At 39.4% G+C, this 13,000-nt stretch overlaps 1 protein-coding gene across 2 annotated transcripts in view; it reads right to left on the bottom strand.

Moving 5' to 3' along the window:
• The window catches only part of LOC120955361 (CD63 antigen-like), an 86,489-nt gene that overhangs the window by 7,273 nt on the left and 66,216 nt on the right, over positions 1–13,000 (bottom strand). For both annotated transcript variants that reach the window (XM_049608453.1, XM_049608454.1), the window contains exon 4: positions 9,139–9,232. In XM_049608453.1, the coding sequence (XP_049464410.1) occupies positions 9,139–9,201 (63 nt within the window). In that variant the 5' untranslated portion in view covers positions 9,202–9,232. The remainder of the gene's footprint in view (positions 1–9,138; positions 9,233–13,000) is intronic.

The following is a 13,000-nucleotide window of genomic DNA, read 5'->3' as shown; positions in this document are numbered from 1 at the left end:
TTAAATCATTCTAGCTGATAGTTTTGCCGGCGGAGGGATTTAAGGCACAAAAAGCACCAGAGTGCTGGAATAACGCCCCGCTGGGTGTGTGCCTTATTGCACACACACACCCCTCAAGGAATTAATGCTGTGTGGAGCCAAAGTGACAAAGTGAACTCGTTTTAGCGCGAGAAGTTTACCGACTGTAGCAGCATGCAAAGCACAGGTGTGCTTTCCCGGTGATGCTGCTTCTAAAAGCTTCCGAACGACCCAGACGCAAACCCCATGTAACCTCAACGACCTTTGCAACAATTGAAAGGATGAACGATGCCCTACACTGCATGAGATGAGGCCATATACACTGGCACGGCCCAGTACACAACAGAGTACACACCACTTCATGTACGTGCTTTAATGTGAGACGTTTTGCCTTATTTTGAATTATTTTCAACCAACACCACCCACCGGATACCCGGTGGGAAATTCGAGGCGAATCATAAAATATTAAAACATCTTAGAACGAATTTCTCAAGAGAGCTTTGAGGTGGGAGTGAGTGGGTTGCTGATGTGGAGTAAAAACTAATTTACTCGCCACAATTAATCAATATTTTATAGTGAGAAAATGATCAGCTGTCTGCACCGGGAACGCGATTTGGTATAGCTAGTAGATGGAAAATTGTTCGTGGAAGAAACCGATCGTCGAATTCGTTTTCATCTTGTAGGACCTTTTTCTCTCTCGGGGCATTTGGAATCGAAGAATGGCTAAGGGAAAGAATTACTGAAAGGAGTACAGGGGTTTTTCAACGGTTCTCATAATTTTGGAGCACTTTTATGTCTTTTCTTCCGAGAAGTGAACTTTATGTGTTGGGAATTTAAATCTACGACACCATTATTGGACGAGCACATGGGAAATTCCTATTGGATTCCACAGCAGGAAAATTAAAGGGGTTTAGTGTGTTCTACCGTATGCGATTTTATCGAACCATTCTGTTAACATTTTATAAAGGATTTCGTACGATTTGGTCGAAATAAAATCCTAATAAATTTAGGAAATACAATAAAATAACAATTATATCACATTGCTCGTACAACACATGATTTATCGAATCACTTTCCAATGTAAAAAGCATTTTTCACCGTTTTCTCAAACCCTGTATTCCATTACTGGGTTTTCGAAGTCAGTTTTAACACTAGATTTACGAGCGTCTCTTATATACCTATCTCTACCTAATGTTAAATGTAAATGTTGTTATTCACCACGTGCAAGATGTTAATCGACATCATTCTGGTATTTCATTTGCATCATCCTGATTTTTAATTTCTTCAGCATGATTTTCAACACGTCTTAAGCTAGATTTGCAACTCACTTTCGAATGTGAACATTGTTTTTCATCGAGTGCAAAGTGTTATTCCACATTACTCTGATATTTCATTTCTTCAGTATGATTTGCAACACATTCGGGGTTTCAAGGGTTCTTACAATTTAGGGGACACTTTCTTGAGTCTTTGTTATGGGAACTGTACTTTATCTGAACGTTGAATTGAAAATACAATAAAATGCGCCCAAAATTATGAGATCCCCGGAACACTCTGCAAATGTCACTTTTTTGAATTGACATCCTTTATTTTCTCCAACTATTTATCTAATTCTCACTAAGGCTTATTTTTAAGACTGTCCAATAAACATAATTTTTAACATTTATTTTATTTCATTACAGCGTTTTCCAAGTCAGTTTCGAATGTAAACGTTGTTCTTCACCGCATCCAACATGTTTTTCAACAGCTGTCAAATGGTGTATTTGCTTAAAAGTGAAAGTTCAGTTCTTACACATGATTTTCAACACATAACAAATAGCTGTCAAACTCAATCCAGTTTGAGACGTGTTGAAAATCATGCTAAAGAAATAAAAAATGATTATGATGGAAATAAAATATCAGATTGATGTGGATTTACATGCCGCACGCGGCGAATAACAATGTTTACATTCGAAACTAACTTGGAAAACCCTGTAATGTATTAAGAAATCTTTTGTTAAGAACCGTCCATGGCGAGAACCAAAGTTTGTATTTAAATTCGATCATTAGAAATAACATTTGCAGAAGTTACATTTGCCAATAATACAAATGGCCCTTTTACTCCACATTCCCTTACTAATATTCATGTTTTTCCACACGGAAGTAAATGCTTCAGCAGTGCAGTAAAATAGTAACATAGTAAAAAAATCGAATATTTGAGGGCATCTAATAAAATTTAGAATATAATTTTTATCTTTTCAGAATATCCTTCGTTCCAGCTCAAACATACCGCCGCTACTGATACATGTTCATCGATTTCATGAAGTTATTACGCGCTTCTGTCGACTTCTGTCGAAAAAAAAAAACGACAACAGCGAGGAGGATAGTAGATAACGATCCAATTGTGCCCGACAGTAGACGATGTCTATCGTGTTGTTGCGAACATGAAGTCAGTGGAACAAGCCATGTTCGAACACGATTCAAGCAGAGATAGTGTCAGGGCTTCAAAAACGCTGTGCCGAAAGCAACTCATTTCTTTGCTATCTTTAACATTCAACTGTTGAAGGTTCCAGAGTGCAACACAGATATTGATGCAACACAGTGTGGAATTGCATAAAAAAGCATTTCGTTTAATGCGTAACATTTAGTAAAGATGATAAGCGCTTAAAAGGCCAATCGTTTTAACTATGTAAACACGTTCTTCTAATCGCTTGTATTCGCTTCTTTGTCCGTTGGGCCACATAATTACTGTTCTCACTTGAGAGCTCATTCGGTGCATCGTAATAACCATCAATTTAGTGCTAATCATGATGGCATGCGGAGCAAGCTGCAACTCGTCCATCGTCATCCCATCGCTCGCTCAACCTAATGCTCAATTAAAGGCCACTCTTGCACAGGGCTGCTGAGTGCCAATCTTCAGCTGACCCATGCTAGCCACACGTCAAAATCCCCCTGTGCGCGTGTGTGTGACACAGGCAATGTTGTGGCAGTTGCATTTCTTTGTTCGTCCTAACAATAGTTCCAGCACAAGAGTCCAGCACGAGTGGCGCATTAGCATATCTCTCGCAGCGCTTCACACTGCGCAAATAGGTTGACTGATTTGAGTAATCTAATTTTGCGCTTGTGTCACAAGCGCTCCCGTCTCGGTAGTGCGCATCGATCTACAGACAACTTACAGATACACCAAGAGCAAAAGGGGTGCCTTTTTTGCATGCAAATTATGTACCTATCTATCTTTGCAGTGCAACATTGACCATTCGATTCGATTTGCGACAACGGTAGCATCGAAAAGAGGATTGAACGTGAAGAGGAGAAGGGTGGGGTTTTTTTTTAAATAAATTTGATCGATTTTGGCTGAGAGATGTTGTGTCAGGCACACGGCACACTTCATAGGATTATTTTGTTGTAACAGGACAATGGACTTGTGGATGCTGGTGCACTTGACGTGTGAGTATGTACATTGGGCATTTATGTCCCTTTTTATAGTATTAAAATTGAATGATGTAATACAATTAAAAGCATAGTAAAAACACTTCAAATACGAAACGTTGAAAAGGAGTTGAAAAGAGCTTTTACAGAGCTTAACTTCATTCATAGCCTTACTAATAAATTAACATATTTCTACAAAAAAGACAGCTGTCTTGACAGTTTTTGGTAAAAAGAAATTTTAAAGAATATTAATGTATTAAGACTACATGCACTCATGTTTTATTAAAAAAATCAAAGCAATAAAAAATATTATAAAAATATAAAATAATAATAAACAATTATATTATTTAAGAGCTTGAATGCACAACTTACAATTTTCAAATATTTAAATAAAAGCAGGTAAGATAAAAAGCAATAAATAAACATGTTTAAGCCATTGAGTTCCCAAACCAGTACCCAAACAGAGAATCCGCTTTAACAGAGATTTTAATTTTAACCTCTAATTTTAGCTTTCATTTTATATTTTCATCCAATTTTTTTAAATATATTCACCATTAGAGTTCGACAAGTACTGGGCGTCTCCGTTGGTGGGAGCGGACGATAGTGATTTTATTTTATTTTAGAAATTCTTATGCAAAATGTACCCAATATTTTCTTATTTTTACAACATTTGTTATTAGTTTTTCTTTTAAACATTTTACATGCAATTTATACAGGTTTTTTTTTTAATATAGTGTCTAATTTAATGCATATATCCTATCAACCATTTTTACCAAAAAATCACTAACTATAGTTTAACTAAGTTTAAGTTTGATTTCATAGGTTAATGATGATAGATAATTATAATGATGTAATACAAAAGGATTTACAGCATTATTTTCTTTGTATTTGGTTTAGTTTTTTATTTTAAACATTTATCAAATATTCATTATAAAAAAAATACTTCTAAATACTGTACATATGTAACTGAAAATATGTCCTTAAATGTTGAGGACCTAATCTTAATTTAGTATGTGCAAACAAATTATTATATAAATTATTATATAAAAACAAATTATTATATAAACGTTTAAAATAAAAGTATAACTTTATTTAACAACACGCAATACAGCCGATGTACGCGAGTTGATTGTAATTTATTGATTCCATTTCAACCGATTTTCCCAGATTTTTCAAGTATTCACGTGTCAGGGGAGGGAGCAGATGCATAAAATAATTTAATAACGTCCCCATGACATTGATACAGCGGAAGAGAAAAAGATAGAGAGCGAAAAAAAGATCAAGCTATCGATGGTACACATTCTGCTGCGCTCTGATGGTGCAATTGAAGCTCGCTGATCGTTTCCTCCCATGCGCCACGGAATTCGTGCATCGTCGCGCCTACAGAGCACACACAGACACACACACACTCAACACATGAAATCTCTCAGTAATTGTTGCGAAATTCAACCCAACCTGTCAGTCAAAGCCCGGGCGCAGATAGGAAACACGCGAAACCAGACACTGTGTACGTACTACGAGGGGTACGGTACTGTCGCTGTACGCAGTATTAACATTTTAATTAAATTACTTTCACCCACACTTCCGACGTGCGTTGCTCCGTTCAACCAAAGCTATCTTTCGTACCCACGGATCCCAGCCCAGCCCCAAACCCGGTTGGAAAGTGATCCTTCACGAGAAGGGCAGGCAGATAGATGTATGCATTTACATACCACACCGTGTTTCCGATAAGAGTGTGCGCGACAGCGAAACGGGAACCAACATACGTGAGGGTGAAGGGATGAAATTATTATTACGCAAAGAGTTGCGGGGAGTGTGGGTGGCCCCCGCCAAAAATGTAAATTTTCTCCCCACCAGCCATTTATCAAAAATTCACAAACATCCAAAAAGTGGGAGAAACCATTGGCAAACGTTTACACGAATGGTTTACAGCAAAAACATATGATTTAAGACGGCTTTTTTCGGATCTACGGGTTGCGTTTACTGAGGCTATCGTTGAGGGAAGGGTGGTAAAAGGAAATGATTTATGCGATGGATGTAAATAATTTAAATTAATAGACCGTCTGCCGGGGGAGGTGATTTCACTGAATGAAGGTTACCATTGTTAATTCCACCGAAAGGTTATGTTGCTTTTTGACAATTTGATTTACCCTTTTCGAAAGCCCGAGTTGTATGCGCTCCGTTTAACATTGGCCAGTCCCCTACCGGGTTGTTTGTACAATAACATCCCCCCTTCCAAACAGGAAGCTTTAGCATCGAACATCTGATTTTCCAATCAATAGAATTGAGGAAAAAATACATACAAAATCGGATAGAAAAACACGCTTCTTTCCCAGTGATCCCAAGCGAAAACACGGTTAGCAACCGGAATTGAAACACTTTTGCGCATGCAAGCGTTCAATTTATAGAGGGATTCTTGGTTACGGTTACAAAAAAAAAAGAAAACCTTCCTTCAAAAGCACCGACACCCCCAATACACCCCTCCTCTCTCACAGAGCTCCATGGTCCATTTCATTTAAGCACCGTCTATTACCGGCAGCCTAGGCAGCTAATGCTGTCTCTCTCTCCGTAGCTTGGTGGTTCCACCGACCGTCCCCGGAGAAAGTCAACACATTTTCCTTTTTTTTTTTTCGAGTAATTTCCTACTTTACAATTCCGGCTTTTATCCGGCTTTAAAAAGGGGGGTAGGGGAAGGAGGAGGATTCGTTTCGGTTCCGGCTATCCGGCGCTATCGCCAATTGCCGCTGCCTGCTGCCCTTTCCGAGATGGAATTTGGGATTAAGGAAATCGTTTTACAGAATACGTTCGCCACTTTGCACCATATCTTTTGATGGTGAAGCTTTTGTTCTTTTTTTCTTCTTGTCGTGTAAAATTACCCACCGAAGAAAAGGTATGCGGCGCTGGACTGGTCTCCAATCAATTTTTGTTTTTGTTTTTTATTTGAAGCAAAGAAATCCAATATTTTTCGTAACGAGTTGTATACGATCCAATAGTTTTAAATAAGGATGAAACATATTTGTGTGATCTTTTCAAGACACGAACTGTTCTGTTTAATGCAGGAGCATTTAATTAACAAACATTCCAACATTTGCAACAACTTCAAACCTTCCAGGAACTGTCCACTTTTGCCCCTAAGTTGACTGTAAAATTATTTCAATTTATTCAATTTCATAAACACACATACACGTATACAAGACAGTGCGTTTATGGCAATTAAACACTCTTTGAAATATGTTTTGCTGCTCAATTAGACTGTGATATGTAAAAAAACTCCTATCTTTGGAGTTGGATGGAGTAACCAAACGGGCATTAGATGTATGTGTTGGAAAAGATTAGCACCTCTAGCGGCTTAAACGGTAATCGGACTAATCACCTTAAAACCAGACATACTTTACGTGTAATGGGCCGGATTAATGGAATTCTACATAAAAGCAAGCCATTTTTCCGACAACTAAGACCTCAGAGCAGTTCAGCTGAACTTTTCTTTTAAAATCGTCCAAGATTTCACCTATCTCGGTTTCAAGGTCAGCACCAGTGCTGCGAAATGTCATGACCATCACGTAATGATCATCACCGAAAACAATAAACATATCCGGAGTAGCTCTTGATGTTTATTGCTGATACTCAATGAAAGTGCGCCATGACATGCCGAACACGACATGCGAATGATTGAGTCTAACGCGATAACGTCTAACTGACAAGCTGAGGAGCTTAATGCCGTCGGAAGTATAATCATGACATTTTCTGGGTGTGAACAGTGTTGCCAAATGCCACTATTTCAGTTACCAACACTCATGACTGAAACGAAGCTCAAATCAGCTCACGTACACAACTGTGATGATCAGATGTGAGACTCAAACAGTTGGTGGACCAATCTATGTTATGTTATGTTATATGACATTTTTTTATAGCACCCAACTCTTGATCACTCACTTGGTCAAGACCTTTTCTCGCTATGATAATTATGGTATGCTTAGAACATACTTGGCGAGTGGGCCTAAGCAACAAAACAAGAACATCTTTCTCCATTTTTCCGATTTTATGATCTGTTGGGTAGAATGATGAAGCATTTGAGCGAAATAGGATGCTGATTTTGTTGCTTGGGATCACTCGCACGCACCGCACATCTCCCATAGCTAACGTGATGGTCACCGACAGAAAATGTCACGACCAACTGATTGACCAAGAGTTGGTTGCACAAAATGTCACCAAGCATGTGATGGTCGCACCAACTGTTTGAGTCTCACCTCTCATCATCACAGTAAAGCTCGTGACGCTGACATGATTTTGTTTCAGTCAGAATTTGTCATGACTATGTCAGTGACATTTTGCAGAATTGATCATGGTAAAAAAGTCATGACAAAGTGACTGACCAAACGTTGGTTGCTAAAACGTCACCAAGCGTGTATTGGTCATACCTACTGTTTGAGCATCACCTCTGATTATCATAATCGAGTACGTGACGCTAATATGGATTTTGTTTCAGTCTAAGCCCGCGGGGTTATGGGGTTTCTCAACGCTCGTTTTCACAAGTATTCATTATTTAGGCAACTGCCATAGAATACCAAGGACGTGCTGAAACTTTACAGCTTCGATGAGAACAAGGCAGCACCGTGTGAGCAAGCTCCATAAGGTAATCTTTAGCCTCTTATGCGTCATGGACAGTTAAAAGCTCGAATAAGGCTTGAAAATACTAGTTTTGAAAAGAAAACTGTCAATTTTCCTGTATTAGGATGAAGTACATTAATTAGATAATAACATCCCACTAAAACTTTTAGTTTCAAAATGCATCCATATAGCCGTAAGTAAGCATTCGATCGGCTGCACCTTCAGTCTATCGATTGAGTCTCGATTATTAAATGCTCATCAACAAATTCACCACAGAATAAGCTCCCTTATTCAATCAGCAAATCCCCTAACACGCTGATTTTAACTTAGCTCAGCAATACACTACCTCTTCCATTCATTTCATTCAGCTAATTTAAACCCCATAAAATGCACCCCCACCCGCCTGTAAGACCGTCTCTTACTTTGTTTGCCAAAAGAGTCTTGGCAAATGATAACTACCAAAACTTTGACTCAATGTTGCCAACAGCTAAAACTATGTACCATCACTGCGCCATGATGGAACCGAACCAAGCGATCCAATATCGAAGTCGATTCGATTGCACTTCTCATTTACCTTCCATTAGAGTAATTGATTTTAATCATATCCCCGGTAGCGGTGCATCTATCGCTTCTAGTAAAGTTGCTCGATGGAAGACGGGTATTATAAGTGGCATACTCTTCCTGCTCGAAGTACTGCGACTGGGTGTGCAGTCGCCTGTTTTAATGACTCTTCTGCCCTTGGAGGCATGCAACCAATTGCAATACTATCCCCGCTAAACTCGGTGCACACTGGCATAACTTTGATGGCAAAAGTTCTTCGCTGCAGCAAAACACGCTGCCAAACAGTGTTGGGTCGTGGAGACACTAGTGGCACTGCAGTGGGAGAATGGCATTATTTTCCTGAAGCATGTTCGTTCACGGTTGATGATAGTTGGTGGTATTAGACGCAGGGTCATTTCCCCGTTTGTCAGCCTACACACTGAATCGAATCAGTATTAATTCACTTTGCTCTTCAACTCATTACATCCCCAGGAGGGTAGCTGAACGATGTCCCATTACTTTGAACATGCATCGGCTGCATATTTAATGCAGTGTAGTTAAACTTACCGCAAACAGGAAGTTGAAGAAAAACACCATATAGCGCACACACGATATCCCTAACGAAGGCATGTTGGTTGCGTTTCCGGAAGGCTCGATGTAGCTGGAAGAGAAAGAACGGACAATGTATTTCAGTACTTTTCATAATTTAATAGTTTGATTGAAGACATTCTGTGGCGGGCTGCAAATTCAAGTCACTTGCAATGAAGAAGTTGATAGTTGAGCGACGGGTTCTAAGTACTTGGTGAATTCAATATTGCAACACACACAAAAACAGAGTAAAAACCCAGTACTGAGAACTGAAAAAAAGGATATATTGACTGGAAAAGTTTTCAGCGAAATTTAAGCATGCATACTGTTGAATAGCATCGAATTGGAAAAGTTTTATTTTTCATACCAACAACACAATATATATACGAGGGAAGGAACGAAACCTTCAGTTCTGTCAGTAGTAATAGATTGAAAAGTTTGACATGAAACACATCTTTACAAAGTGTTATTTACAAGATATTTACATGAAAGCAAGCTTATTTTGTGCGGTAACTAACGCCATTCTATACGTACACAAGTCAGCAGAGTAATAACAGAGACTTATGAACATTTTGACGCATTTTGTAATAGCGCTTCCATGAAACCATCGAAATGTCAGTTTAATCAATTTGATCAAAAGAATATTTGAATAACATTAAATAACATTTTTATATTTCCTCTTCAACACAAACCACACCAACGCTTCACACAAGCACAAAGAGCGAACCTTTTGAACTTAACACGGCGGAGAAACGATATACTACGTCGCTGCTCTTCAATTCAACGTAAGTGTAATTCGTACTCAGGTATTACATTTCAAGCCTTTTAATCATTACTGGTGTACGGAGTAAAACGACCGCGTTTTTCCCCTAATCATCCCGTCGTTGGAAGCCATTTGTTGTTTACATTGTTAAGCACCTTTTCTCTCCCCCACAGGATTGGTACGAACAGCATTTGAAACAGTCCGACACAACGATGAACGCCTGGCGGTAACGTGCTTTCACGTAATTTTGTTAATTAAATTAATCCTTTCAATACCTTCAATCCAAGAACCGGTTCGGAAGCCTTGCGTGTACAAATGCAGACAGAGAACACATTTCACTGCAAAAGTCCTCGGACTAGCCGTTGAAGCCTGCAGGAGCATTTCACGTTATTGCAGCTCGTTGAAGGGCTTGCCAATTTGGATTCCTTAAATCTTCATGTTTTATTCCATCGATTTGCAATGCAAGGTAGTCTAATTGTTATTCTTGTTGGGCCTCTTTCCCATTGCAGGTCGTAGCCTGAAATTTCACCCTGTCAGCTGTTTGCCTTGTATAGAAGTTTTCAAGCAGTTTTGATAACTAAGTAGCTAAGTGGTTATAATATACAGGTGGGTTTATCCCAAGGTGTATGTATTTAGAAGGTTGATTTTTATCGCTTCAGTATCATTAAATGCTGATGTTTTGTGTATTGATGTTTTGTGTATTCGTCAAGTTACCGAAAGCCTGTTTGAGCACAAGTTTTTACCCGTCCTGTCAAAAAGTGACGTTCAAATTTGTTTATAAAAAAAAGGCTGTGATTACACTCACATTTGATTCTAGAAACACTTCGAGTCTAGATTCCACCACCTAACCTCTCTTATATGCACCTTGGGATCCCGTCAAACATTGCGAGGGTTGCGAGTAGTATCATCTGCTCGAAATCTTATGGTATTTTAAATATTCTTTTTTTTATTCATATTTTTTCTTCGGTGTTTTTAGTCGAAAAGATCACTATATCTATTTTTGTGGATTTTTTTTTTCAAATTAAAATGTCAAAATTCAGGTGTTTAGTATGCTATAAACTGCACCTGCTCTCGGGGTGCTATAATTATAACTGCAGAAAACTAGCGGCGAAAAAACTGCCTAGGCTCGCAAGCTCTTTAATGCGAGGGCTCTGGGACTGTGAATTTGTATGGCGTGCGAGCCTTCGCGCGCCCTCGCAAATCGCTGTCAATTGCATGGCGGGATAAATGAAAACACCACCTTGTTTTGACATTTTTTTCGAGCAGGTACTCGAATCTAATTCCAGCTTTGAGGCTGAAATAATCTAGGCTGAAAATCGCAGGCTTGTTTTGTGTGTGGTTTTGTATGGAGTATTGCCGCCAACTGTCAAATTTTGTATAAAATGCTGCCACATTTTAATAATATTTTAAGAATAAAACACCTCCTATCCACTGTCCAAAAAACGGCTGCTAAACAGCCATGTAACAAGCATTTAGATTAAAGAGCAAAAAACTGAGCTTGGGTTGCCGATCTTTCGTTTGAGATAATCCGCATAAATGCCGGGCCGCCAGACCCGGCCTACACATGTTTTTATTACTAAACTATTAGGAACGGTTGGTTGTAGTGCTTAGCTCGGACTACAGAGAAGACACAAAACACATCCAACTGCTGTCCCTTCCTTTATGCTGTTTTTATGTCGGTCTACTCTTGTTTACATTACCTAACCCAAGAGTCACCAGCAACAGAAACGAAAGTCTAAAATACTTCCACAGTATCATACAGCAGTAGGCTTTTTCTTTTTGTTTCATCAAAGGGACGGTTTTTCTGCTATTCAAGCTATAATAAGGTAGGGATTATATTTCTTATGCACAGATTTTGTTTCTATCACGCAGAAAGCAGGAGGGGTTTGATGCTTTTATTTGCTTGTTTTCATGCGGGTCGGATAAAACCACCAAAAAATGTGCCTTCGAGGAGTTTATTTTCTCTCTATCTCTCTTGCTCTTTGTCTCTTTCTTCATCAAACGTCCCTTTTTTATCAAGTTTCATGTCCAAGTCCTGCGTGCCCCAGAGATGACTGCGTCGTATGTCATTCCATTTTGCCACGCAAAAGTCACCTCCTGCCTGTGTGTTCGAGAGGCTTGAAGGAAGCCGCCCTGAATAAACAAACAACACGATGAGAAGAATTTAATCTTCAGCAGCCTATGGAAGTAATTGAAAATGCCAGCAAAAAATGTTGTTTTCAGGACGACAGCCCAGACCGAGCTCCGCGACCGAACAGGGCCTGGGCAGTCACAACAGGAAAGAAAAGAAGTCAGCTTCTTTTTATCGTTTCCTGGTTGCCTTGCAGGGGTTTTTCCCCGATAAAAAAAACAACCCATCCTAGATGGGACCCGAAGGCATAAACTTTCGATCCTTACTCCCGGGTGCCACTGGCTTCACTTCCTCAATTAAGGTTCGTCTAGCGGAGTGGCACACCACCACCGGAGTGTATAAGGATGGTGTTGCAAGTTGAATATATTCATAAGCTTTCGGTGGTGGGAAAGAATTCACGATTGTTGACTTCAATCAGGAGAGCGCGCCGAGAAAAGGGAACGATAAAACACACTCGTGATTGGGGTGAACTTCCATCCTAAATAGAGAATCCGCAAATATTGATTAATCGTTTGGGAGGCAAAATCGAACCAAAACATGCGATAGAGCAGACCGTGTATAACAAACTTGCATCTGGAGCATAGCCCGACCCCCGACGGATCTTTAAAGGTGAACTAATTTTCGAAACGGGACAGAATTGATCCCAAGAACCTGTTGGAGAGGAAGCAATTTCTCCACACCACAGGAGATTTGTGCTTTCGTTTATCTTGCCAACAGGACTCGGCTAGCTCAATTGACCTACCACCACCACCAGGCAGCTGAGATTGAGCCTCGATTGGCAGAACCAATTATTTCTAGCTTCCTATTGCTTTCGCTGTGGTTCCACAAGTAAATGACGTACCGTGATGACTTTCTTTTTTGCTTGATGACGTATCAATGGCCAATGAAATTGGGTTCGTTTTGTTTTGCTGATTCGATTAAAATATTCCTGGAATACATCAATTCTT

Source organism: Anopheles coluzzii, chromosome 3 (assembly GCF_943734685.1).
Source record: "Anopheles coluzzii chromosome 3, AcolN3, whole genome shotgun sequence".
Taxonomy (NCBI): Eukaryota; Metazoa; Arthropoda; class Insecta; order Diptera; family Culicidae; genus Anopheles; species Anopheles coluzzii.
The sequence above is the reverse complement of the archived record's forward strand: the minus strand, read 5'-3'. Positions and strand labels throughout refer to the sequence as shown.